General features: G+C 46.1%; 1 protein-coding gene across 1 annotated transcript in view; it reads left to right on the forward strand.

Annotated features, from left to right (window-relative positions):
• The window catches only part of LOC311195773 (vascular endothelial growth factor receptor kdr-like), a gene marked incomplete at both ends in the record, with an annotated part of 127,719 nt that overhangs the window by 47,195 nt on the left and 53,751 nt on the right, over nucleotides 1-26,773 (forward strand). The window contains 7 exons of the mRNA XM_084269198.1: nucleotides 3,410-3,537; nucleotides 7,508-7,667; nucleotides 8,785-8,921; nucleotides 10,149-10,308; nucleotides 10,886-11,003; nucleotides 12,617-12,792; nucleotides 25,619-25,769. Coding sequence (XP_084125324.1) covers nucleotides 3,410-3,537; nucleotides 7,508-7,667; nucleotides 8,785-8,921; nucleotides 10,149-10,308; nucleotides 10,886-11,003; nucleotides 12,617-12,792; nucleotides 25,619-25,769 — 1,030 coding nt within the window. The remainder of the gene's footprint in view (nucleotides 1-3,409; nucleotides 3,538-7,507; nucleotides 7,668-8,784; nucleotides 8,922-10,148; nucleotides 10,309-10,885; nucleotides 11,004-12,616; nucleotides 12,793-25,618; nucleotides 25,770-26,773) is intronic.

Below are 26,773 nucleotides of genomic sequence, written 5' to 3' on the forward strand. Positions count from 1 at the left end.
TTTCCCTTGCCGCCGAGCTGGTGCAGCAGCTGATAAGTCCCTAACATGCTACAGCTCATCCTTCTTCACATATAATGAGCTTCGCAGCCCATGGTTAATTATTCTTTTTAATCATCCTATGGGAATGGAGAGGTGTTGCTTTATGGGTACAATTCATAGGGCATATTACCTCCCCAAGTCAGGAGGAACAGATGCGTCAGGCTACAGGGAAACACCTCATTTACATAAAGTCTTTCTTTGATGAGAATTTTTCCCTCTGAGCTCAGTGCTGGTAACTGCAGAGTTCCCAAGTCCTGTACTGTGAGCCAGCACCTGCATTTCCCATGCCACAGCTCTCTGGACTGCAATGGTTGAGTGCAGTTGATTCACACCATCTGGAAGTTGAGATCTTCCTTGAGGCTAGGGCCTAAGATATTTTTGAAGAGAAGTGACCTGGTCCCTTTTGTTTCAAGAAGTTCTGTCTCCAAGAGACTTTTTTACAAGGAGTTAACTGATTGCCGATTAGCTTAAGGTGCTGAACGTGACAGCTGGCAGTGACGATGTCCCAGCAGATCATTTTTCCATGTCACAGCCAGTCTGAACCACTTAGGAGTTTCATGAAGGATTCAAATTTTTGTCTGCACAAACCATAACAAAGGGATCAGCTGGCAGTTGATTAGTTCCCTGTTCAGTATTTATACTCTGTCATTTTGTTGAGATCCAAAGCTGAGGCACTTTACATTCTCTTATCTGCTAAGTGAACAGTCCAGCTGCCTGGAGAAGCATTCTTGCTCAGGATGTCTCCTTCCCAAGACAAGTGGCGTCAGCTTGCTCCTGCTTACATGGGTGGCTAGAACAGCTGAAGTAAAGCAGGAGCAGACTGCAGGACACTCCACGGGTACTCCTCAGCTTCATTCTTTTCTTCCTTTGAGTAGAGTTTCAGAGTTAGGGAGAAAAACCCACCTCCCTGGTCTCATTGGGTTGTTTAGTGACCTTCACCTTCACCTTGTCCTTTCATCCCAGCATTGCTTTCCACCCCTGGTCCAAGTGCAGCCTCACGTTTCTGCTCTCACCTGGGATCTGTAGTGGTTCAGCCTGGCAGGAAGCTGCCGTAGCAGCATGTTCACATCATGAGCCCCTCTGCTAACTTGTACAGGTGTCCCATACTGTTTAAGGGCTCCAGTATCACTCCAAGATTGAATCAGGGAGGAAGGCAGGTCTTTAGTCAACAGAGAACCTTCTTTAGGCTGAGGCATGAACTGGAGAAAGCAGTGAGACAAGACAAATTACAGCCTACGCTTACTGCACAAGGCTCTAGGAAACCTCACTTACTGTAGGAAGGAGAGAAAACCCCATAAAATAGAAAACCTCTTCCTCTCCTAATTCCTCTCATAGAGTGAGAATAATGCCCAGGAAACCTGACAGCTTCCAGAGATTTGCAAGCAGTTGTAGTTCAAGCCACCCTCTCCTTTGCCAAGCCAGTCTTTATAACCCAGAAACTGCCTCGTGCTGTTGTTAACTGCACAGAGATTTTCACACTTTATCTAGATTTCACATACTGATGGTAGAAGGCTAGACTGATAGATTTTGGCTTCCAATTCAGATTGTAGATTATGATATCTGGGATAGAGGGATTTGAGCTCCTGGCTAGACAGATGGCAACTCAGGTGCCAGCTGCAATATAAAACCTATTAGGAATGAAATGCAACTTCTGTTACCTATGCTGTGAAGTCATGCTTCCCTTTTGGTGTTCTGTGGTACCACCATGATGAGCATCTGCTCTATTTACAGATGAAAAGAGTAGATTTGGTTTAGGTCTGCTGTGAGGTGAGTCTTGGAGGTAGGGAGAGACAATGGAGGAGAAGAGGGTTAAATAATTATTATTTTTCCCCTGAACAGGAAATACTTTTGAGAAAGTTTATTCTGTTTTCACTAAGATATTTCAATCATTGCATAGTTCAATATTTTCTGACATTTTGGTATTATTTAACATTTACTTAGCTGCCTTCTTTTGATTTATGTTACTTTTTAAACAAACAGTACTGTTCTGAAATTCCCTCTAAAAATACTGGCACAAATATTTTTAAATTCAGTGTTCCCATCTTTTCAGTCAAAACAATTCGTCAGAATTTGATCCAGATTTGGGAATAGTTTGGTATCAAGAAGCTCCTTTTTTCACAGCAAGTTTCCCCTTGGCCTCTATTCATGTCCTACCCCCTGTCAGGGGGCTCTCTCTTTTTCCCTGTAGGACAACAGACACGAACACATTTCCCCCAATGCTTTTTGCACCTCTAGTGTTTGTTGCAAGTGTTAAAAAAAAAAATCTACTTTCTGTGGTTTTTCCTGTAAGAAATAACCCAAGGATCTTCTTTTAATAATCCAGGGTCTTCTTTTAAGTAGAAAGCACAAGCTTTAAAATTGGCTGTAAAAATAACATCCCCTCTGATCTCTCCAAGTCTGGTTTGTCTGGAGAGCAGGACTGCAGCAGCACTGAGCAGCACTGGGGACAATCACTAGGTGTGACTCCATATGATTTGTAATCCCCAGACAACGCTGGTGTTGGCAAACAAGCAGGATGTCACTGGATGCTTTGTCTCAGTGAGCCTTCTGGCTATGTACCCAGCCTGGGGGATCAGACACTGGAGGCTAGCTATGCTGAGAAGGGTTTGGGGGTCTTGGTGGACAGCAAGCTACCCATGAGCCAGCAGCGTGCCCAGGCAGCCAGGAGGGCCAACCCTGTCCTGGGGGCATCAAGAGTGGCACGGTCAGCTGGTCCAGGGAGGGGACTGTCCTGCTCTGCACTGCGCTGGGGGGCCTCACCTCAAGTGCTGGGGACAGGTTTGGGTGTCACAGGACAAGAGGGACATAAAAATATTGGAGAGTGTCCAGAGGAGGGCAACAAGGATGGGGAAGGGTCTGGGTGGGAAGGTCTTACAAGGAGAGGCTGAAGTCCCTGGGTTTGTTCAGCCTGGAGAAGAGGAGGCTGAGGAGAGACCTCATCACAGGCTGTGGCTTCCTGAGGAGGGGAGCCAAGGGGCAGGGCTGATCTCCTCTCTTTGGGGACCAGGGGCAGAACCCGAGGGAACAGCGTGAAGCTGCACCAGGGGAGGTTCAGGCTGGGTGTCAGGAAGAGGTTCTGTACTGAGAGGGGGGTCAGGTGCTGGCACAGGCTGCCCAGGGAAGGGGTCACAGCACTGAGCTGGGCTGAGGGCAAGAAGCATCTGCACTATGCCCTCAGTGCCACCTCTGACCTGGCTGGGCCTGTGTGGAGCCAGGAGTTGGACTCCATGGTCTTTATGGGTCCCTTCCAGCTCAGGAGAGTCTGGGATTCTAGGATTCTGTGGGCAGTCTGCCACTCCGATTACAGTGCCCTTCTGCTCACTGATGAGCCAAGGAGCAGCTTTCCAAGTTTCTATTCTTTCCCCTGCAGACTATGAAAATCCCTTTGTGGAGATTCACCCAGAACATCCCCAGATGATCTACATTGTAGATGCTAAGAAAACAGTTGTTGTCCCTTGCCGAGTTACCTCGCCAGATATCAAGCCCAAGCTTACCCAGGTAAGTGGCTGTTCCAGAGAAACTCAGATAATTCAGAGGTCTGAACCACCCAACACAATGGGTAAAAACACAAAAGAAAATCTATGAAGCTAGGTGAGTTTCAGGGAAAAAAATAGCAGAGACTCTGACAATCCAAAAGTACGATCCTGGTCTCATGGTCTAATACTACTGAACTGTGTGCAAGGGTGTTTGGGGGATCACTCTGAGTTTATCACATATTTTTCTCATCTTATGGTTGATGTTGCTCCATAAACCACCAAAGACGGATGACAAGGCACTATTTTTCTTCAAAATTCTTTGTATAACACCTGGCTATTAGCTATCTTCATGAAAGCTTACTCATTTTGCACCTTGAACCTCCTCAGAACCATTGCCCATTTTTGCTTGATTTCATAAATTTAAACCAAGTTTCAGCCTTGGGAATAAATGGCTGCAGCATCCATCCCTTCAGTAGCAGTTACATCTGAATGTCCAGGTTACAGGGTGCTCCGTGGGGGCTGAGGGCACTTTAATAAAAATGGAAATTTAAGGTCTGGGGCATCCTCGATCAGTGGAGATCTAGTCACTCATCTGAAGGACTTCAGAGTTGCTCTGTAGAGAAGCTGATCATGGAGTAAGGACCATGGGTGTCCTGCTTGTCTGCCTTTCCATTCCCCTGCTAGGATGACTGCTTGAGCTGTCCTACTGGGAACAAGATCAGCTGATGCTGTGCTGAAGAACAGTCTGAGGACCTCTGCTCCTCTTAGCTGTTGGATGTCTTGGTTGTTGGATGTCTTCTTCTCCTTGGAGACAGGACATGAAATCACAGAGGCCTGAGACAGTGCTTGGGCTCCTGCTGAGGCCAATGGCAGATCTCCAGCAGACGTGCAGAGGGACAGAGCTGCCCTTGCTGCTTTAGCAGAGTTCTATTTTTAAATTTGTCAGTAGGGATTAAAAGTGTGTGGGGGGAATAAGGCTCCTCTCAAGTGATAGCTCGTCACGTTAGCCAGGATAAGTGTTATCAACTTCTCCTTCTTGGCTATAAAAATCGAACATCCACATCTTATTTTAGCTTATTTCAACCAAATACATTGCTGGAGTTCTGCTGCTGACGGGCACAATCACATGAGCCTTGGAACCAAGCAGACCTCCAGATATCCCCTTACTTATTTATAAATAAGCTCTCCCTGCTTGCCAGCTAAATTCTCTCCCAACAATTCCTTCAAACACAAACTGAAGTCCTTTACCTTGCTGCAAGCTGCTGCTGGAATGAAATTTCCACTGAAATCTCCCTTCTGAATTGCAAAGAAGATTCTCCCCAAGAGATTTTTTCCCCCTTCAAGGGAGAGCAGCTGGACAGGGATGCAGGACAGGGATGCAGATTTTGAGTGCTGCTCCCCAAAAGCCGTGATCAGCCCAAGGCATGCACTAGCTTCAGGAGCTGCCAGCCCCAGGTTCCGTCTACGGAAAGTCACCGCCGCTGGGTTTGCCCTGTCTGGGAATTCCATAGCGCCGCGTGGAGCCGAGGTGGCGGCTTCCCGTGCAAAGAGGAAGCAGGGTGGGAGAGGGGTGGAGGTAAGGATGGGGGAGGAGAGGTGAATAAGGCCATCAGACAAATTTAGAACATCCTCTTCTTCCAAATTTAATCTCCAATAGACAACAGACTTCAAAGGGAGGAAAGCCGCTGTGATTTCCTTCAAGCAGCATTGACGCTTTTTGTTTGATTGTTTAAATATATATTTTTGAATATTTTATGAAGATGTTTAATATGTGTGTACTGTTCAAAAGGGCCTCCTGAGTAGGGTTATTTTTTCTTTCCCCTTCCCCTACCCGTTGGGGAGCAGAGCTGCCAAACCATGAAGTTCAGCTTTATCACATTTTATTATTCTTGTAGAAAATGTACTTTTATCCACCGTAAATTAAGTTCCTTATGTTACCATTATACTTTAAAATCATTGCACTCTCTGGCCTTTAAATATGTATGGGGAAAGGTACCTCTTGCTAATACTAAACAGATCCCAGCTAACTTGACATATCATCTCTGTTGTTAATAAAGCCATGCTAAGACACACTATTCAACTTTTAATTTTGCTGAACACAATTTTAATGCTGGGGGAAAAAAAAAAAGGCATTTTCAGTCTTGCCAGACCTGTTTAGTCAACGATCTGGTTCAGCGTGTGTTTGCCACTTACAGCTTTGACCTTCATGGGTGTTAAAGCATGATTAAGCCTCAGGTCTCACAGCTCTTTCTGTAATTTTCCTTAACTTCCCTAACGGTTTTGAGAAGAGATGCCACAGCTTGATTACTTGGAAAGAATTTCTATAAAATCTGTGCTTCAAAAAACCAAAAGAAAAGCAACTCTCTGGCTGTGCCTCCTTCCCTACAGCAACATCACCCGTCACTGCCCCACGGTCATAATTCCTTTGTCCTTCATCGGGGTTGAAGATGTAATAACAAGTGACCTAAACCAATGCCAACCTGACCAATTGTGAATTTGTGTGAGAGGTATGAGCATCAGCTCTCAAAGCCTGGGGGCTGAAATTCTTTTGGAACGGGAGTCTTATTTAAACTGAATCTTATTTAAACCACACTGCTATACAGGTCTACTGTTTATCTGGAGACAGGAAAAGAAATTGTGTGCTGTGGAACAAGAAGAATAAGAGCAAAACGGTCATGTCACTGGGGAAATGGATTATATAAGATATTAGGAGGAAGTTTTTTACAGAGAGAGTGGTGAGGGGCTGGAACGGGCTGCCCAGAGAGGTGGTGGGTGCCCCATCCCTGGGGCAAATAGAGTTAGTTATCATGTGGCAATTATAGGCATACGGAGGTTTCCCCAAACCCTTCACTTTTCAGCCCAAAGTGATCTCAAAACTCCTGCAGCCCAGTGACTCTCCAGAAAGAGCCTTCCCATGTCCTGCAGGAAGCGTCAGACCTACAGCTCCTGCTTCCATTCCCCTGCCTGTGACAACAGGTGAATTTCAGCCAGCTACTCATTTACCAAGTTATGTGTCTGCATTCAGCATCACTTCTTTCTCCTCTACATTACAACCTGTGACTGTCAAACTGATGGGAAAGCAAATTGCATTTTCTGTAGCAAAGAGGCAGTTTCCCTGCATGCTAATAGCAAGCTGTTTATTCGCAGCGACACAAGCAGACCTGCTTGATGTCGCTGCTGTCCAAGGTTCATTCTCACTAAAGGAATTGTTGCTCCAGTTTATTTTTCACATTTGCCTTTCGTACCCTCACTTCTTTCTCATAAGCAGAACTCACAGATACTGGTTTCTCAGGAATCTCAGAACATTACAAGAGTTTATTGAATTTAGGGCAAAAAAAATCTACATTACTAAGTCCCCTTATTTCTGTCATCCTGTGATTTACTGTCTTAAGTCACCCACTCTGCTTCAGTGCCAACTAGGAATCCCTAGGCTGCTTTGAAAGTATCCCTTCTGTGACACAGAGAGAATCTGATGATGAGCTGCAGCCCACAGCTGGTAGATATCTGCCAGCAGGTGAGATAGTGATATGAATAATTCTGATTTTTTTGGGTCTAACTTCACACAGATTTTTAAAAGTACACGTGGTAGCTACATGTAGCATTAGGAGAAGCAAATTTTGTTCTTAAACACTTCCAAAAATATCACCCTACAAAATCCATACAAGATAGGCATAATTATTTCCAGTGAAGAGATGAGGGAAATGCAACTCACAATGGGTAGCATGGTATCTTGCCTAGGATCTGAGAAGATTGGGCTACTGAATCAAAAGCCCCAGTTATGATGTCCAGGTTTTGGATTTCAAAGACAGTCATACCTTAGGGAGGGCTTTTCTATTTGCTTATGTTGATGCTGCGTAAGATATGTGTGGAATGAGACCACCAACCACTGTGGAAAGTCAAATCTAAAGCAGAACAGCCTTGGCTGGTTGCTGCTATGGTCTGAAGGGAAAGGGAATGTCTCACAAGCCTCCCATCTGTCTCTTCTCTTGCAGTATCCTTATTCTGTAGAGATGAATGTGAAGAGGATGCTGTGGGACCCGAGAAGAGGATTTGTCATCCCCTCCCATTCTTTTGTTTACTCAGGAGTACTCACATGCACCGTCAATGTCAATGGAAGTGTGTTCACCTCCTATTACCTAGCACAGAGACTGGGTGAGTGGCTGCCGAGCGCCAAGGAAGGACCACAAGGTTTCTATTTCACAGCAAAACTCCTGGGTATTATTTCTTGGATAGCCTCTATTACATTTGATATACCTCATTGGTATGTATCTGTAGCAAGTCCAAGCTGGAAAGCTAAAAGCAAACTCAGTCTTCCCCTCTTTTTCCCTATTCAATAGAACTTGGATTTGATTCCCTCCTGGTTTTGAAAAATTACCAAGTGTTGAGGTGGTACAAAATTGGAGTGTTTTATTCAAGCCCCACCAAGGCTTTGTTTGCTTAGGCTGAACTATATTTACATTAAAACAACTGCTGGTTTAGGATAAACCAAACAGTAGCCTTCTTTTTGCTTCCAGTCTGGAAACACGCAAGATCATGGTATAAAAACCACGTTAAACTGCTAATTCAAATCTTCACTTTTTCATACAGTTTTTCATGGTGATTTACTACTGTGCCCTTTCCCCTGTACTTAAGAGTCAAGCTTCAGCTCTGAATTAAGACCTGAATTTGGAGCAACTTAATATGATTTTGAGTGCTGGGGATTTATATGAAGCCAATTAGACTTTATTTTTCCTCTGTTTTCAATGTATGTTCTTTCTCTCCTTGAATATTATTTTTTTGACAGAGGAAAGTTTATTGTGACTTCATTCCCATTAGATCATGGCATCCTTCTATACAATTAGCCCTCAGCTTTAAACAACAGGCTTGTAAATCTGTATGGCAGCCAAATAAAAGTCCTGTAAATCTCTCCTCCTCTCTCTCTCTCCCTCTTTCTTCATTGTTGGAGTAATTATTTTTTAGTAGAATCATGAATGCAAAGCTAATTAACCCATTAGGTCATCCCTCTCTAGCTCAAATGCAGGAAAAGTAATTCCTAAACAACTGTGTCCACATGGGATCAGTTAGTCTGACCAGCTGATGTTCAGGCATCTACAGAATCAACGTAACATTTCCACTGTGGGGGCATTTCCAACCATTTCTGTAGCAATGACAGGAGAAGGTGAGGTGCTTTGGAAACTGTGAAAGGAGCAGATGTTGGTGGGGATTCCACCTTATATGCCAATAATTTAGAGAGTGCTGTGGGGTTACACCTTTGCTTGTGTCATTTCAGAGGGCAGAGTACAGAACCTGGCTCTGAAAGCAACTCCCAAAAAGCTGCTGGTTGGAGAGACTCTCTATTTGGAATGCAGAGCAGAAACCTTCATCAACGGGCGCATTGAGCTCATCTGGACCTGTCCTAACGGGAGAGTGAGTTGATGAAAATTCAGTGTTCTGCTCTCATGCAGTTTTCCCCTACCCAAAAGAAAGACCTGTTCACAGGGCTGAGTAAACCCTGACTTCTACTTGTTCTGAAATAGAGCCAACAACTTGAAAGCCTACAATTGATTGTAGCTTTAGTTTCGATGACTCTAGAACTTATCTCCACCAGAGAATGAAATTTAAATTCTGAATGTAGGTTCTTCAGCTTCCTGTGGAATGCAACACAAAAATGGCAAATTTGAAGTAGAAACACCAAAGAGACTGAGTGTTTGCTTTGAGGTACTAAAACCTTTCAGTTCTCCTAAGGAAAAACAGAAGGAAGAAGGGGTCTTTTCCACATTGGTTAACTTGTCTGAGATGCTGCTCATGGTTCTATCTGATGCTCAGACTGAAAACGACTGCTTTTTTTATTATTATTTTTAGTTCAGCAAAACAAACAGTTCAAAGAAGCATTTAAGCCTCTTGGAAAAGTAGAAAATGTGATTCCTAAAATTTATTAGTATTATTTGATTTATATTGCTTGCTTAAAGACAGTCTGTCAGGTTTTTAGTAAAGAAACTACAGAAATTACAACACAGAACTCACAGAAGTGCAAGCAATATGGTGTTACCAAATTTTGTTTCCTGAACCCCACAGGACAGAAGAGAGCTGTTTCTCTATGAAGCCTCCTTAGTTTTCTAACATTATAAATATAAAACCTCATGGCCAAATGTCTAGGATTAAAAATTCAATCAGAAGCAGTTATAAAGTTCTTCTGCATTGGCTTTTGTCTGTGATAATTTCTTTCTTTCAGAAGGTAGGAATTTTTCAAGACAGAACAATACAGTCTGTGACCAAAAAAGCCCCAAACCAACCAAACTCAAAGCACAGGCCTGACCCTACAGATGCCAGCAGCAGTTCTGCATTGAGATACCAGGGATCTGGTCCCTGGGAAGGGCCGATCTGTGGTGCATCCCTTGTTCTGCTGCCTGCCCAGATCCCAGAGGAGAAGCACCATTAGAGTTCCACTCTGTTTCTCTTAGTAGACTTGGGAATGAACCTCACACACAAGAGCTCTTCCTGATGATCTGTCTTCTATATTATTCATTTCAGTGATAGGAAGATATGATAATTTTGATGGGAATCACCACTTCACTTTACTGGCAGACCTCGAAAGGATGAACAAAACAATCCAGTTTATGCTGCTTTTTGACCCCCTTTTTTTCTGATTTCCAGCACCCTTATCCTAGAAGAACGATAGACCAGAGTGGCACGGTGTATAAAGTTGGCAGTAGCCTGACAATTGAAAATGTCACCATGCAAGATGGAGGCCTGTATGTATGTAAAACATTCAACGTAACGAGGCTGGAGGCCAATGTCACAGTTACAGTCTATGGTAAGTTCTGCAGCTGAACCACAGTACCCAAGAACTGAAATTGTTAAGCTTAGAGGATAACACCATGTTATTCAATCTGTTGATACAGGAACGGCATTGGAAAGAATGCCAAGTAGTTAAAACAACCATTAATTACCTATAATCTCTGATCACCAGAGTCAGCACCCAGCTCTGTTTGCACAGAAATTTAAGAGTTCAAGACTGAGATAAATCCAAGGACATGGATTCACTGGGAGATGAACTGCTCTGAAGAAGCTGGCACCAAGCATGGTTGATGATGCCCTGGAGAGTCTGGCCTGATACCCCGGGCACTTTTACACGCTGTTCTAGAGCAATGCAGATGCAGAGTCTCTGCTTTAAATATGAAGTCCCTCATTTGGAAATAGACCTCACTGGCTGTGGCTGAGCTCTGCAGGGGAGCCACAGTGACAGCCTGTCATTCCATTTGGTTGTCTGCAGCTTCTGCACATCTGAATTGCAAGAAGACCCAGCGTAGGCACAACGCAACCCAAAGATGTGAGCACTGTGCTGTGGCAGGTCTGTCATTACTTGTCTTCCTCTTCCTTTCTCTTTCCAGACAAACCTTTCATTACTGTTTCACATAAGAAGGGACCTTACTACGAGATTACATCGGGACACAAGTCACTGAAACTAGCTGCAAAGGTGGACGCTTTTCCTCGTCCAAGCGTCACCTGGTGAGTACCAACATCTTGAGCAAACTCTGGAACACACAGCCTTTGTTTGGGCTCCCATCTAGGACATATTTCCACTGTTCTTACCACACAGATAAAAGATAAGAGCAGGAATGCTCCTAGCTGTGTCTCACAGCTTAGCTAAGGAGATGTGACTCCCTTCTGTGTTGACATAGCGGTGGGCGGTCTGGACCGCCTAACAGAAAGCTGCAGGACACATTCTCACATGAGAAATTGTTTCTCTTCATAACTTTTCAAAAGTTTTCTCCAATCCTATACCACCAGCAATGTCAGATCCTTGCAGGCAACGCAGTGACTCCTCCTGAGCAACCCACCAGGACTGTTCTGGATCAGCTAAAGCAGGGACAACATTAGCCACTCTGGCAGTCACATTTGTCTCTCCCTTTCACTCAGTTCTCTCCCTTTCATCCCTTGTCCTCTCTCTTGCTACCTTTTTTCTGTGCTTCAGCATTTAACCACCCCATCCAACACCTTATCCACCTGGAAGGGTAGGAAATCCCATAGGATGGCTGGCATGGGTTTGCCCAGCCTGGCAGAGAAGTGGCTTGGCTGGGTCAGCATCTGCCCGGGAGCCTTCTCCTCAGCCAGCCAGGTGCTGCTCAGGGGGCTGGCACTCAGCACCAGGTACCCATCAGAGGGGTTTAACCATTCGGGCTTCCTATGGGTTTTAAGCATTGAAATAATATGGAATTCTCTGATATTCAGTCAAAAGCAGTGACACCAGCACTGCCAGGAGATATTTTTAATTATTGCTGCTATTTAGGATATGGAAATGTTTTTGTGAGTTGAAGTGGGGACCGTCCCCCTTTCCTCTGCCAAGCCTTTGTTCCTGGGGCTCAGCGTGGAGCTGCTTGGTCACTGCCTGGGACCACCGGCACTGCCCTCCCTGCGTGTTCGAAGCTACAGCTGTTGATGTTGGAGGTCTCTGAGTACAGTTGTTTAAACGACTGTCGAGTTTTCCAGCATTCTCAGGCAGTAGGACACATGCCCCACCTTCTCCTTCAACCAAGCCTAAAGCGCTGTGTGTGGCAAGGTCTGGGCCTATTTCATATTCATAACCCAAACCCGCATAGGGGGTTAGGAGCAAAGAGGAGTCTGCTCAGGCTCTGCTGTCCTAGTGAAGATTCCTCTGGTTCTAAATTCTCCAGGTCACAGACTTCAGCGTTTCCAGAAACAGTAAAGGGTCATGTACACATACTGGAAGACAATTCTCTGTAATTAATACTGTGTTTTAAACTCGATGACATATATTCTGGCTAACCCATGATGCTCTGCACTTAGTGTTGCATGTGGAACATAACTTGGGGGCATCTAGATGAACATTTCTGATCACGGTTGAGCATGTGAGAAGCACAATTCATTCAGATCCATTAAAATACCTTTTTCCATGGAGCCATTCCATGGCACTACAGGTGCTACTCAGCTTTTGTGTGAAGGGATGGAATGCCCAATTCAGGCAGTGATTATAGACCTGTATTTCCCTTGATGTGTTCCAAAGGATGATTCTTTACCCACCCTAACTTGGGTAACAGTTAGCTTTGAGGGTTAACATGGGTGCATGAACATGACAAGCCTTGGTGGGACTTTCAAAACAGGTACAAGGATGGCAAACTCATCAAGGAAAACCACACCTGCTATGAGCCAGACCCAATGAAGTACAGACTGGGCATAAGAGACGTGAGACCGAAGCATGCTGGAAACTACACCATCGTCTTGAGCAACGCAAAATATGGGCTGTACAAGAACCTCACCATGCAGCTGGTAGTGACAGGTAAGGACTTCATGGCTTCTAGCAGATTCTTTCTTGGTTTTTTGTGTGATCCTACTTTACCCATCAGCAGGAATGGGTAACATTTCCCCAAGTTTAGCTGGTAGGAACTGAGCATAGACCACCAGCAATGAAAATCCACCTCATTTTACCACACATTAACTAGAAGCAACAGAACAGAGAGCTAGGATGATGAGTTGTCTGAAACTAGGTCATCGAAAGTCCCTTTCTACTGAGACACACCACCTCAGCAATAGCCTATGGCACCTTGGTATTGGGACAGCGTCTCTGCAGAGCGAAGCAGAAATGGCTGGAAAGTCAACAAACTCAATGGGACTTAACTTTTAATAGGAGTTTGAGAGGATGCCTAGTAGTGAGGTCTTGTTTCCCAAGAGAAGTGATGGAAGTTTTATCTCTTGAGAGTATAAACCAGCTTGGGCAAAGCACAGGAGAACATCCTGTTGGGACAGGAAGAGTCCTGATAGGGCTGAGGAAGGAACTAGATAAGCTACCCTGTCTTTTACGTCTCTCCATTATCCTGCTACAGAAACACTTTCTCAGTCAGTATTTTATGTATTGGCATTTATCTGCTGGGAGCTCTTGAGAGACAGGTTCGTTTTCAGGGGAACCTGGAGAAAACTGAAGAAAAATGTGGTGGGCGCTCAAGCAAGTTCATTTGACATAGAGGGAAAAATAGATACTGGAATCACATTTATTAATCTCCCTTGCTGGGATAATGGAAGACAGAGACACATTGTCTCTTTGCATATCCACAGCCTCTTTTAATCCACTGAATTTGGCAGAGATTGAATCATGAGGCCAAGTAGGAGTTCAGCAAAAGTTAGCTCTGCTTCCCTTTGTATTTCTCGAGGTTCACCCAGCCAGGGAGACAGATGAAGTTACTGAGATGGGTCTGCTTTTGTTTCTGCTGTGAATTCTTTTCTCCTTGTCCTCTTTACACCTAAACAGACTCTCAGTTGTCCTGCTTTGTCTATATAGGTACTGTCACACCACGTAACGTCCAGCATTTGTGTTTTCCTCATTTCGCCTTTCCCCTTTCAGAAGGGGACAGTGCCTAATGAACAGAGAACTTGTCACTTAGGCACACTGGAGGTTAGACCCAATGATCTCTTGAGATCCCTTCCAACCCCTACAATTCTGTGATTCTGTGATCTGGCCTCTTGAAAATGCTCAGTAAGATATGGTAGCTTCAACCACCTTAAACATTACCTAAACTAATGTGTGATTTAGGACTGGAGAGAGCTAAGAACATGCTTATGGTCAGGCTCTGCAGCTCAGCTGAAGAGCAGGAATGTGTTAAGCTGCGGTAATTTGCTCACCCCAGGCTGTTTATCCATACAATGGTTTTGCTGGCTTGTAAAGAGAACGGAAACATTGAAAGGAAGAGAAAATTAAGAACGATAATAAACTATCTTGTCAAGGTAAATATTGGTCCTTGCATGCAAAAGAGACTGTTTACTTGAAGAGCAGCCATTCCCCAAATAGGCATATAAAAAACAAACAGACCTTGTTTGCGCCAGCAAGATGCTATTTTAGGATTAAGCCATCCTATGCTATGAACTACAGCACAAGCCTTTCATCTGCACTTCATGTACAAGCATGTGGCGCAGTGCATCTCACGCACGGTGCATGCCTGGCATGGTGCTCAGCATTAGCCCTTCTGAGATCAGCCCAACAAAGCCTTTGGTCAGGAATCCTTATTTCACAGCAAAAAGCACCATTTCTCTAGAGGCTGCAAAGTCCAGCAGCTGCAGGAGTGTTACTGACATGAGGAGGCGAGAGATGAGCAGCAAGCCTGTCCTGTCTGAGGAAAGAAGGTCATCCAGGAATGAGAGCAAGCAAAGGGAAGTGTCTGTGGTTGTTTTTCAGCTAAAGGCTCCAAACAATGAGGGTATTTGCCTCACTGACTGTGCACCTGGCTGACACAAAACACCTCGGGCTCTCTCTTGCCTCTGCCAGGCTCCTCTCTGCAGCACTAGCCCGACCTGCTGTCTGCAAAGCCCTCAGCCAAGGAGAGGGCCATTTTGCTGAGTAGCATGTGGGTAGAGATTAAAAGAGGCCAACTTTGCTCTTGAAGCTTATCCAAGAGCACCAAAGAGCCTTTTTTCTTGCACTTGCAGCCACAGGGACTGCTTCTTCAGATCTGGGCATCACTTACTTTACTTTCCAAAAACAGTGCTGAAGTCCCAATCTCATTTTTTTAATTTTCCCCTTAACTTCTCACCAAATAAGCTGACACTTTATCTCCAGCCATCACCACCAATATCCTGGTATCACACCTAAATAGATTAAATCACTTGGAGTTTCAGCAGACACTCAGACATGAAGAAGACCAACACAATTTCTAGCTGTTTTATGCCCAACCACCTCTGAGCTGGGAAGGGTGATCAGTGTCTCTGCTGTGAACCAAGGGTGGTCTGCACTTACTGAACCTGGAATTCAAGCCCAGGGCTTAGCAGACTTGATGGGAAAATCCTCTTGGGCTTGGAAGTAAAGACAGGGGTAGGAGCATCAGTTTTTGCATTGTGTGTAAAAGGTGGAGCCTGCGGCAGCTCAGTGCCCGGTGAACCTCTTGCTAAGTACAAAACCAGCTCCCTGTTACCTTGGAATAACAGTTCTTTTTGAGTCACAGCGTTGCTCCCCAAAACTTGTGTCCAGTTCTGGGCTCCCTGGTATAAAACAGACAGGGATCTCCTGGAGAGAGTCCAAAGGAGGCTACGAAGATGATTAAGGGCCTGGAGCATCTCCCCTATGAGGAAAGGCTGAGTGAGCTGGGACTGTTCAGCCTGGAGAAAAGAAGACTAAGGGGGGACCTTATTAATGTTTATCAATATCTGAAGTATGAGATGCAGGGGGAAATGGGCAGCCCCTTTTCAGTGTCTGTGGGGACAGGACAAGGGGCAACGGCTGCAAGTTGGAGCACAGGAAGTTCCACACCAACATGGGGAAGAACTTTTCCCCAGTGAGGGTGAGGGAGCCCTGGGACAGGCTGCCCAGGGGGTGTGAAGTCTCCTTCTCTGGAGAGATTCTAGCCCCGTCTGGATGCCGACCTGTGCAATATGAGTTGGGGAGCTGCTCTGGCAGGGGGTTGGACCCGATGAGCTCTTGAGGTCCCTTCCAACCCCTGGGATCCTGTGATTCTATGAAAAGCCAGGGCCAGTCCTAAATTTCAGAACCACATCTGTGAAAGTGAGTTCTGATCCCTGCTGCCTATACCAGGAGATGGACAATTATTGAAATGACTTGAATGAGAGAATAAATGTCATTTGAATATGTTTTCTTTTGCTGCAAAGGGACACTGCATTGAAGAAATGATAAGTAAGCACAGAGCCCCCTCTCCTGTGAGTGTCTGCAAAATAATACATCCCTGAGCATCACAGACAGCGTCACTGGGACAGGCAGCGTGCAGCTGGGACAAACCCAGCACTGTGCATTTGAACTAGGTGTAGAGCAAGTGAAAAGTTAATAGTGGTGTGAATTGCTGTTCAAGAGCAAAGTATAAAGAGCAGCAGGGCCTCTTCATCGGTCATAGAACCACAGAGTGACAGAATGGTCAGGGCTGGAAGGGACCTCAAAGATCATGAAGTCCCACCCCCTACCATGGGCAGGGACACCTCTCACCAGGCCCCATCCAACCTGTCCTTGAACACCTCCAGGAAGGGGGCAGCCACCACCTCCCTGGGCAAGCTGTGCCAGGGCCTCACCACCCTTGTGAAGAGTTTCTTCCTAATATCCAGTCTAAATCTACACCCTTCCAATTTAAAACCATCCCCCCATGTCCTATCACTCCAGGCCCTTCTAAACAGCCCCTCCCAGCTTTCTGTTAGGCCCTTCAGGTACCGGAAGGTACTCTAAGATCTCCCCAGAGACTTCTCTTCTCCAGGCTGAACAACCCCAACTCTCTCAGCCTGCCTTCACAGGAGAGGTGCTCCAGCCCTCTAATCATCTCTGTGGCCCCCTCTGGACTCGTTCCAACAGTTCCATGTCCTTCTTATGTTGGGGACCCCGGAACTGAACACAGTTCTCCAGGTGGGGTCTCACGAGAGGGGGAGAATCACCTCCCTTGACCTGCTGGCCATGCTCTGACTGCATTCTGCTAGTTTCTGTAGTGTGTTTCATTCAATAGCCTGGGCAGCAGAGGAGAACCTTTTGAGCATGATGAGAACAAGATAAGGTATCACCTGGTTGAGCCCTGAGGGACAGGACCTTACACACAGTGTATCTCCTGACCCGTAGAAGACCAACACTGCTGCAGGCTTCCCATGGAGCCACCTCCCATATACTTAATTGCTAGCAGTCCCAGTGGTTCTGGCACAAAGCATGCACTGTATGTGCAAGGTATTTCACTCCATGGTAATGAGTAAAATATCAGGGGCTGTTTCCCCCTGCAAAGTTTGATATGGCCAGGAAAGTGAGGAGTGTCAGCAGAGAGCAGAGGTATCCAACACCTCAGCTCCAGAGGGGCAAGAAGGAGTGAGATGGGCAAATAACTCCTGGAGCTGCAGGGAAGGAACGGACAGCAATGCTGGCCTGAGGCAAGGACTTGGTTGACAGGATGGAGGTATGTGAAGCTGTGTGAGTGCTGCCTGGCCCAGAGGAGAAGCATGCTCCTATTCAAAATACATCTCTTTAAGAGGTGGCTTTGCTGTGCCTCTGGTCACCCCTGCTCCCACTGCAGCTGGAATTTAATCTTGCAGGAGCACATATCTCCCTTGTGGAGTCGCTTTGGCTCAGTGTAGGACTCAAGTCCCCAGGAGGTAGCTGACTGCATTTTCAAAACACTCCTTCTTTACATAGTTACACATCAAACACTGTCCAAGAAGTGGCGGGTTGCTGTGTTTTTGTTTTGTTTGATTAAATTCTTATTGAGAAAAGCTTCAAGAAAATAATGTCCTGAAGAATTTGGAGGGGAGGGAGCAAAGAGAAGGAACAATCCCAGCAAACAGCTGGTGGCTGCACATCTGAGCCAGCCAAGAAGGATAAATGTGGGAGAAAAGAGTTATTCCAGGCTGGAGTACAAAGCAGTTTCAGAACAAAACATAAACAAAAACCCTCCAATCTATTTATGGGCAAGCAGGCTGCATTTCATTCTCACCCTTGTACAAGTCATCTGCGTCTATCAGGGGTCTTGCTGAGCCCTCATGGAGCAGTCAGCAGGTTCCGACCACCACGTTGTGCGTGAAGATTGTATCGAAGCATAAGTTAATTCAAAAATGGGATGAATAACCTCCTTCACCACTTTTCCCTTCTTCTTTGTTCCAAAGTATCTCTCCTGTGCTCCCTCAAGGCCCTTCCAGCAAATATTGCTTTGGGTTCCAGCTGCTCTAGTCAATTGAAACTACATTCCCTCAGAGAGTCCTTGATCCCCCAAGCTCCTGTGTTGTATCTATAAGAAATGTGGGATTAAGTGCTAGAAATAGCCTCTCCCATAAGCAGGAGCAATTCACCGGCTCCTTATGAATTCCCTCTCTCCTGGGCAAGAACTGGAATAAAAGGGATGGATGGAGAATTCACGTGTGTCTTGCCACGTGCTCCTTGTTATGTCAGCGAGGCGACCGGCTATACCTCGCCTTGTTACCAAGGAGAATTAGCTCCAGAGCACTTAATGATGCATCTGTTGCCCTACTCTGTAGTCAGGCCAGCTCTTCATATTTGGTTTAAAATCAAAGGCAAAGGGAGTTCTGTGCCTGACCTACTTCAGCTTGCAATGGATCAGCTGACATCAAAGGAGTCCCCAGCCATCTCCGTAAAAGTTAATAAATAGGCGGTGATCCGTGTGAACAATACCCCATCACCTCAACCAGACCCAGACATGGCTTGAGGAGGGAAATGGGCCTTCAGGGTGAGGTTAATACATTTGGGCTACGCCAGGTCAGAGAAAAAGAGCTCTTAGAGTGACAGATCTCAATTAAGCCAGTTGAAGAGCGGGGAGTCCCGGAGTCCTCTGTGCATGGAAGGGCCAGTGGAATCTCTGAGCCAGGTGCCATTGCACTGGGAGAAACGGGAATTTTTTTGGCTTGTTAGTGCAACCCAACTGATGTTCAGGTTAAAGCACCGAGCCAGACATGAGAAGCAGGGCTACATGAAATGATCTACCTGCATGCATCAGTATCCTGCCAGGACTAGCTTTCTTTGAGTATCGTATCCATCTCCCATGTACCTTCTTGGAGGATGAGCCATTCAGGAAAAGTCAAAACAGAAAATCTAATTTTCCACCTCCTGGGCCAGACAAGCAAACTAGCAAAGCCCAAAATAAAACACAGCCTGTCTCCATCAAGCCACTGTTCCAGTGTGATACTCCCCAAGCCCATCGCTTTGCTTTCCTCCTGGGTGCTGGCAGCAGTGGCTGTGGCCAACACTTTGGCTGGGCAGGACATTCAGCTGGGAAGAGCAAGGGCAAAGATCTGCAGTGCTCCACTCAATCCTTCAAGTCTCATTTCTAAGGCACAGGCAGGAGAGAAACAACTGACTTTTGCAGGGGGGATAATACCAAAGAAAAGACAAAGATGTAGCAGCACAAACAGGCTGCAGTGGGCCTTCCCAGCACGCTAATTATTAGCAAATTATGAAGAATTTTCCCGCTGACACCATGCAAACCCCGTTGCAGCTCCGCAGCCCCGTCTCCACTCAGCCTCTGCACGCTCCCAGGAGAGCCCCTAATGAAAAAGTCAGATGAGCTATTTTCATTTTGTTGGAAGTAGCCAAAGCAATTTTAGGAAGAGGAAGGTGGGGGCCTGCTGGAGTTTGCCAGAAAAATCCAAAGCATTCAACTCACGTCTTTGCAGCAGCAACATCTCTCTGACAGCCCTTAAAGTCCAGAGTGGCGGGGGGAAGCCGGGAAGCAGCAGCATGTGGTTTCCAGGCTGTCTCTCTGCCAAGCCTGCAGGTACATTAGCTGCTGTTTTTCTCCTTTGAAAAGCAGGCAGAGGGGGCAGAGACAAAAATCCTAGAAAACTGCCTGCTCTGCTAAAAATTACACCTTTCCTCATCAGGCATTTGCTTTTGAACTCTGTTTAGCCACAAAAATATAAGATGGGGAGAGACAACCCTTTCCCCCATGCACACATCCCCCCCACATCTCCCTGCAAAGGTTGGCTGCATTGAGGTTGAATGACAGACCTGGGAAGGGTGGGACAGGCTGGAAGACAGCTTTCTGGTCACACAGTGATGGCAGATACATGCAAAAGTGACAGTAGAAGGTCAGAACAAACCCAAACTGGGCTGCACGCCTTCTTAACAACAAAACTCCCTGGAGGGCAGGTCAAGTGCCTGGTAATTTTTCTTACTATGTATTCATACAGTAACCAACCACCTGGTTTCTCTTCCACGTGCTCCCAGGGTTACAATGGAGCAGCAGGGTGTGTGTGCTAGAGATTAGGCAGGCGACCGATAATCGGTGACCCTAATTCTATTCCTGGCCGTGGTATTGACTCACGGAGAGATTTTGGCCACTCATTTCATCTTGGCATCTGCTTCCTCAGAGGCACTGTGGGGATGGTGCCACGCACCCACTCCACAGCAGCCTCGTACACAGGGCTGAGCAAAAGAAAACAAGAAAGCAAACAGAATGAAACAAAGAAAACCACCCAGACAAACTCAGCCGGGGTCACACACAATGTTCTGTTCAGCCTGAAACAAAAGTTTTGTTTTCAGGTCATTTAACTCATTTTTTCTTTCTTTCCTTTAAACAAAAAAGAAAGGAAAAAAAAAAAAAAGCCAAACACTGACAAAGTGTTTTTGCTTTGGGGAAACTTTCATCCTTTTTTTCCCAGACCATTTGACCAGTCCAAACTTGTATTAACGAGTTTCCTATCTGCCATCCAGAATATTCTCCTAGCTCAACCTGCACACTCTACATTTCCATTAAGCACCACACAAACATCAGATGAGAGATTCTGAAGTGCAAATTATTTTTGCTTTTGGGAAACAGAATGGATGCATAGTTGCCCCTCTATCAAGAGCTTTAATGAAGCACCATGTCCAGCAAAGTACATGAGGTTGAGAGGAAATGCTTCACTGGACCACTCGATGTTATTTTAATAACGTGCTTAATGTGAAGAGATTTTTTGAAACCCAGTTTAGGTGGTAGTGGGGAACATACATAAGCAGCAGTTCAGTCAGAGGTCACTGAAAGGAAAGAGAAGTTTCTCCAGAAAAGGCAGGGAAACTCGCTACGTGCTGTCCTCTGTATTTGGATGCTCCTCTGGGTGACAAGTGTGCGACCCATAACAACGCCTGCAATGACTGTAGAGACAGAAGAGCCTCCTACAAAAAAGGGGCAATGCCAGAGGGTCGATGTCCTTGTCCAGATTATTGGCTCCTAATGCCACAAAGTAAAGGTAACGCTAGAAGGGAAGGTGAGGTTTACATAATGCTGAGCGATTTGAATGTTACAGTAAGCAGAGCTGCGAGGTGATTGTGTTTCACAGTGCAGCAGAAGCAAAGTCGTTAGTTATTCAGGTCAGCTCTCACACCAGCAATCGCACCTCTGCAAAGTGAGTTGGGGATACAGTCACACTTCCAGCCAGAGAGGACGAAAACCCATTTTTCTGGATACATTTCAAGCCATCTGAACATTGCTCGTTCCAAATGCAGCCAGAGACGCAAAAGCTTTTAACGTTTGTTTGACTTCTGCTTGAGAAGACTCATCCTGGGGAGGGCAATGGCCAAGGGACGGGCGGCAGGGGCTGACGCAAAGCAGGGAGGTCTTGGAGGGGGGGAGTGGGAAGCAAGAATTGGGATGGTGAGGGATATTCAGGTCAGGAATGAAGGGTGTTTGAAGATCTCTCACTGCTAAGCACTCCTGCAGCAGGCAGGGCTGCTCCTTGGGGGCAAAGCTCCCCGAGGTGAGCCCAGGGTGCTTCAAGGAGAAAGGAGGATCCATGTGGTGCTGCAGTTGCTGGAGGAGGCAAACACCACTGCAGGGGCTGTGTAGAGGCAGCTTGCTTCTGTCCCCATTGGACTGCTGTTAGTCCAATGCACACTAAAGCTCCCCATTCCCAACAGCTTTTTTCTTTTTTTCATGCTTAAGAACCAGTGGCACAAGATGAAGTGTACCTGTGTGTGCAAACCCCACACTTTAAACACAAAATTGAAGGTGCAAGTAGAATCAGAGCTGGGTGCTGGCTGTGCTTACAAGCAGAGCCATACCCCAAGCCTCCCCCCATGCCTAAACACAAGCTTGTGCATAGCCCACCGTGCTGCTTAGTAAACAAACATGAAAGAGGAAGCAAAGTACTGTTAGGAGGAGGAAGAGAATTATCTGAGAGATATGCTACAGGGTGTACCTTCCATAATCACCAGCTTTAGGCTACAAACTCCTCACTGTGCTCCCATGGAGAGCCCTTTCACAGGTGGGGCTGGTGCCGACCCAGCCTGCTAAGCCTCCTATCTGGCTATGGCCTAAGTAAATCTCAAAGGCCAGTATCCACTGCAGAAGGCAGTTAGCTTGTTTGCATCACTGGTAGAAGCAACTTCTGTAAACAGGATTTGGCCCAGCAGCAAGTGAAGTGAATGGTAAAAGCTTCAGTTACCTTTAGGGGACATGGTAACATGTCATAGAATCATAGACTCATCTGATGCGTTAGGTGGGAAGGGACCTTCAAAGGCCATCTACTACAACCCCCTGCAGCGAGCAAGGCCATCTGCACTAGATCAAGTTGCTCAGAGCTTCATCTAGCCTGACCTTTAATGTCTCCAGGGATGGGGCCTCCACCACCTCTCTGGGCAACCTGTGCCAGTGTCTCACCACCCTCAGAGTTAAGAACTTCTTCCTTAGGTCTCATCTAAACCTGCCCTGCTCTAGTTTAAAACCATCACCTCTCATCCTATTGCTCCATGTCCTTGCAAACAGTCCTTCCCATCTTTCCTGTAGATCCCTCCAGGGACTGGAAGGGGCTCTGAGGTGTCCCCTGAAACTCCTCTTCTCCAGGTTGAACAAGCCCAACTCTCTCATCCTCCGAGGTGCTCCAGCCCTCAGATCATCCTCATGGCCTCCTCTGGACCCGCTCCAAGAGGTCCATGTCCTTCTTGTGCTGAGGGCTCCAAAGCTGGATGCAGTAATGACCATTGCAATGACAAACGGCCGTGACAGTATCCAGAGGTTTGCAAAGCTTCCAGCCCAAGAAACCTCCCCAGTAAGAGCACTGCACATCTCAAGCCCACACCAACACAAGTCCAGAGGCTGCTGCTGTGGGGCAAGGCCTCACCAAGCGCTGTTTGCAGGAGGACACCAAGTGCTGTTGCAGCCTTGGTGGGGAAAAAAAGACACTTATTAAAACTGCTTCGATTCCTGAGTGTCACTCCTGTAATCAGCTACAACCCCACACTAACTGTGCTATAAGGCAGTGAAAGAAACGATGGGGAGGCGTTTTTAGCCAGCCCCTCAGGTTTTAAGAAAATAATTGCTTATGCCTCATAAATAATAATTATTTCAATTGATGAATCATTTTGTCTCATTTTAGGCTTCATGCAATACTTAATAGTGCCATGTGGTAAAGTAATTGTGGAATTAAGAATTCATTTGTCACTCACCTACGTTCTTATTTGAAATAGAACAAGTTAAAATGGTGATTTCTTTTTTGGAGGGATAATTTCAGTGACAGTCACTGTATTCATCATTTCACCAAGAGCAGAGAAAAATCTCCTCATATCAAAAGACTGCAATCGAACTTCACCCCCCCATGCTCCTTCCCACGCACACACACACACACACACACACACACACAAACAGACCACCTCTCCCCCCAAGCATGTAAAGCTTTTGTTCTTACAACCCAGATAACGTAACACTTGAGTAACCTCTCACATAACACCTGAGTAACCTTTCACCCTGAACTTAGAGGCTCTTTCTACAAGTGAAAACCAGGCTTCTGAGGTCAGTCCAGATGTGCCAAGGACAGGATTTGAGACTGGAAAGAAAAAATGCCCAAGGGAATGAAAGATGTGCTCCTCTCTCTGTGGAGTTTTACAGAATCACTTCATGATCAGAAATCTTTTACTGATAGGAAATGAGATACCAGTTACAAGGAAATTCAGCACTGGTACCAGTAATTTGTCCTGTGAATTACTCACAAATCTCAAAGCACTCCATCAGTGACGAGCTGCCTGACACAGAGCCATGTGGTGCAGGAAGCCCCATGTCCACATTACAGATGATGACTCAAACCACAGTCTCGAGTACTCTCCTGTCTGCTCCCTTCTGCATTTTTTCCTCCACAAAAAAACATCCCCTGGCCCTGCTGAAGGGACAAAGGAGTGAGGAGGTGATTTTTGGACCCTGAGAGAACATCATCTGGAGGCAGAAGGGAGGAAAAACAAGACTCAAAGGGGATCAAAACAGCGAACACAAGAGAAGCACCAAACAAGGCTTGCCATTTGTGAAACGTTAATCAGGACCCACTGAAGGTTCTCTAAAGCAGCTAATGCTTTACTATACCAGGGGAGTTAGGCTGAACCAACCACAGCTGGTATTCCTTTCACATGGTGGAGAAGGAAACACTGATGTATTTTCAGGCAATGATGAGGTCAGAAGACTTTTCACAGCCATGAGAAATGGAAAGCAAGGATGCCACCAAGGCATGGGATCGGCCTGGTCACTCCTCTCCTAAGAGGGCTGGGAGGGGGAAAAAAAAGCTATTAAAAAGAAGAGGGAAAGCTCAGGATTGATGAGGTGGGCAGTAGCTCATATTTACATATCTGGGGCCTCCTTGACAGCAGAAAAAATAAGTTAACCCAAAAAATAGAAATCTAATCTGCATTCACTTCCCAACTTGTCAAAAGCCCTCAGTGCAAAGCAGCCGCGCTTGGCTGCAGAGGTGTTCGCAGAGGGACCCCAACCTATAAATCTGTTTGATTTCCTGTTATGAGAAGCAGACAAAGAGATATGGCCAGGGATGGGCAGAGCTGTCTGCAAAAGGGAAGAGCCTGTGCTTTCACCCCAAACTCAAGCCCACCCTCTCCAAGGTTAGGAAGAGTTCAGTTCACTCTGGGGATGTTTTAGCATTATTTCTCATTTTCATGTGTTCCCGTGGGAGCTGGAGGGAGCTGGGACAAAGCATTTCTTTCCTGCTGGCAACAAGCAGCCCTGAAAGTGTCACACAAAAAAGTTTGTTCCTGAGAGATTGCCAGTCCAATGGTGTGATCTTGCAACCCCTCCAGATGTGAATAATGCCCTGACATTTTTAATGCTCTTTGGTGAGAATTTCTTGGTATGGCTCTACAAGTGTTTTCTCCCTGCTGCTGCTTCCTCACCTTCTTCATCCCTTTATCCACTGCATGTTACACATGAACAGAAAAGGAAAGCAAAGTTTTCAGATCAAAAAGACTTCTCCCCCACCCCCCCAAAAAAAAAACGACCCCCTGGGGAGATCCTGCACAATAGTAACAACATTACAGACCAGCAGCTGTTTGATAAGGTTCCTCTCAGGAGGTGACATCAGAAGTCAAATGCTGTTCTGCCTGCAGTTCTGAGGCCAACAGCCTGATCCTGGAGTCCCTGACTGATGGATGTTTTGTGGCAAAAAATTTCTAGAAGTACAGCAGGTCCATGACAACACTTGAATTAGGATGAATGCGGTAGCGTTTCAGGGTATTTTCTGACACACCACAGCTAACAGCCATGTTTCAGCAGTGGTGGCCAGGAGCCTCATTGAATCATCACTCAGCCATCACCATGAAAAGCTCCAAAACCTTGGACAGAAACAGGACCTTTTCCATCCGTGGATGTCAATTAGCTCGTTTGCATTTCTTTTTTGATGATTTGGGTGGCAGGGGGTGTTAATTATTCTTTATTAATCTTTTTCCTTAGAGAGGCCCAAAATCTATGAAAAGGAAACGGATTTTGATAAGATTGAGCGGGTGGAGTTAAGAAGCAAACACAAAATCCAGTGCACTGTCAGCGGGAATCCGGACCCGAAGATCGAGTGGAAGTGGCAGCCCTGCAGCCTCACGGACACGCTGTAAGTGGACATCGCTCTGGGGGAACGTGTTGCAAAATGCTTTGGTAGTTTCAAGCCAGTTTGTCTTCCCAACACAACATCTTTCTCTTAGTTAAAAATCCCAAGCAGCCATTCCCCACCTAAAATCTCCAGGGTTACGAACACAGCAGAGGTTTAGCTGTGTACGATCCCGGAGTTACAAGCACCTTCTATATTATCAGAATTGTGTCAAATCAGTTTCAAGTGATTAAAGTTCAGGCTTGAATTTTCTTTAACTTGATGAGCAACGCCTCTCTGACTTGCCAAGACCTTTTCTTACACCTCTCGGATGCAGCGTAGGTGGCTGACAAAGAAAAAACCAGACAGTGCTTTCGGTGTGGAGGCACCACACTTTCTTCCCCCCGTAAGAGCTATTGTCAGACAAAGCTGGCTTCATTTAGCAGCCATATGGAATTTATGCTGCTTCCTAAGGGCTGTCTTCACTAATGCATGCTGAGCATGTGGCAGCATCTGCGGTGCAGAAGCTGGCAAAGGTAGCCAAGCCTTCACACCTCGCTGAGGGCCCTTCTCCACTGGAGTCTGGAGGCAGCCTGAGGTGTGAAGGCACGGAAGCAAGTCACTGGGTCAGAACTGTCATGGAGGAATGAGGCAAGTGAAAACACAAGATGCCTTTCAAGATCTGCCTTACACGAATAGACATTTTCTTTGCTCCTGCTACTTCATGAGCAGAGTTATCTACAGAGTGAGGTCTTGGCCGAGGTCTGGATGCTTCCTCCAGTAACCCCAGGGGATGTACAGGACCCATGTGTAACCATCCTGACTGCACTTCATCTCTTCCCTGCAATGAGAGGGCTGAAGTCAAGTTTTCCATCTATTAAAGACATAAAGGCAGGTCTAGGAAGCAAGAGAGAAAACTGCTGGCTGGTTCCTTATTTCCTCACCATTCCAATGCTTTTCCAAATGCTGTGAACAGCAAGGGGTGCATTGGGGAGCCCCGTTCCCAGGGTCTGTGCTGCAGCACTCGC

Source organism: Gallinula chloropus, assembly GCF_964237585.1.
Source record: "Gallinula chloropus genome assembly, chromosome: 11".
Classification (NCBI taxonomy): Eukaryota; Metazoa; Chordata; class Aves; order Gruiformes; family Rallidae; genus Gallinula; species Gallinula chloropus.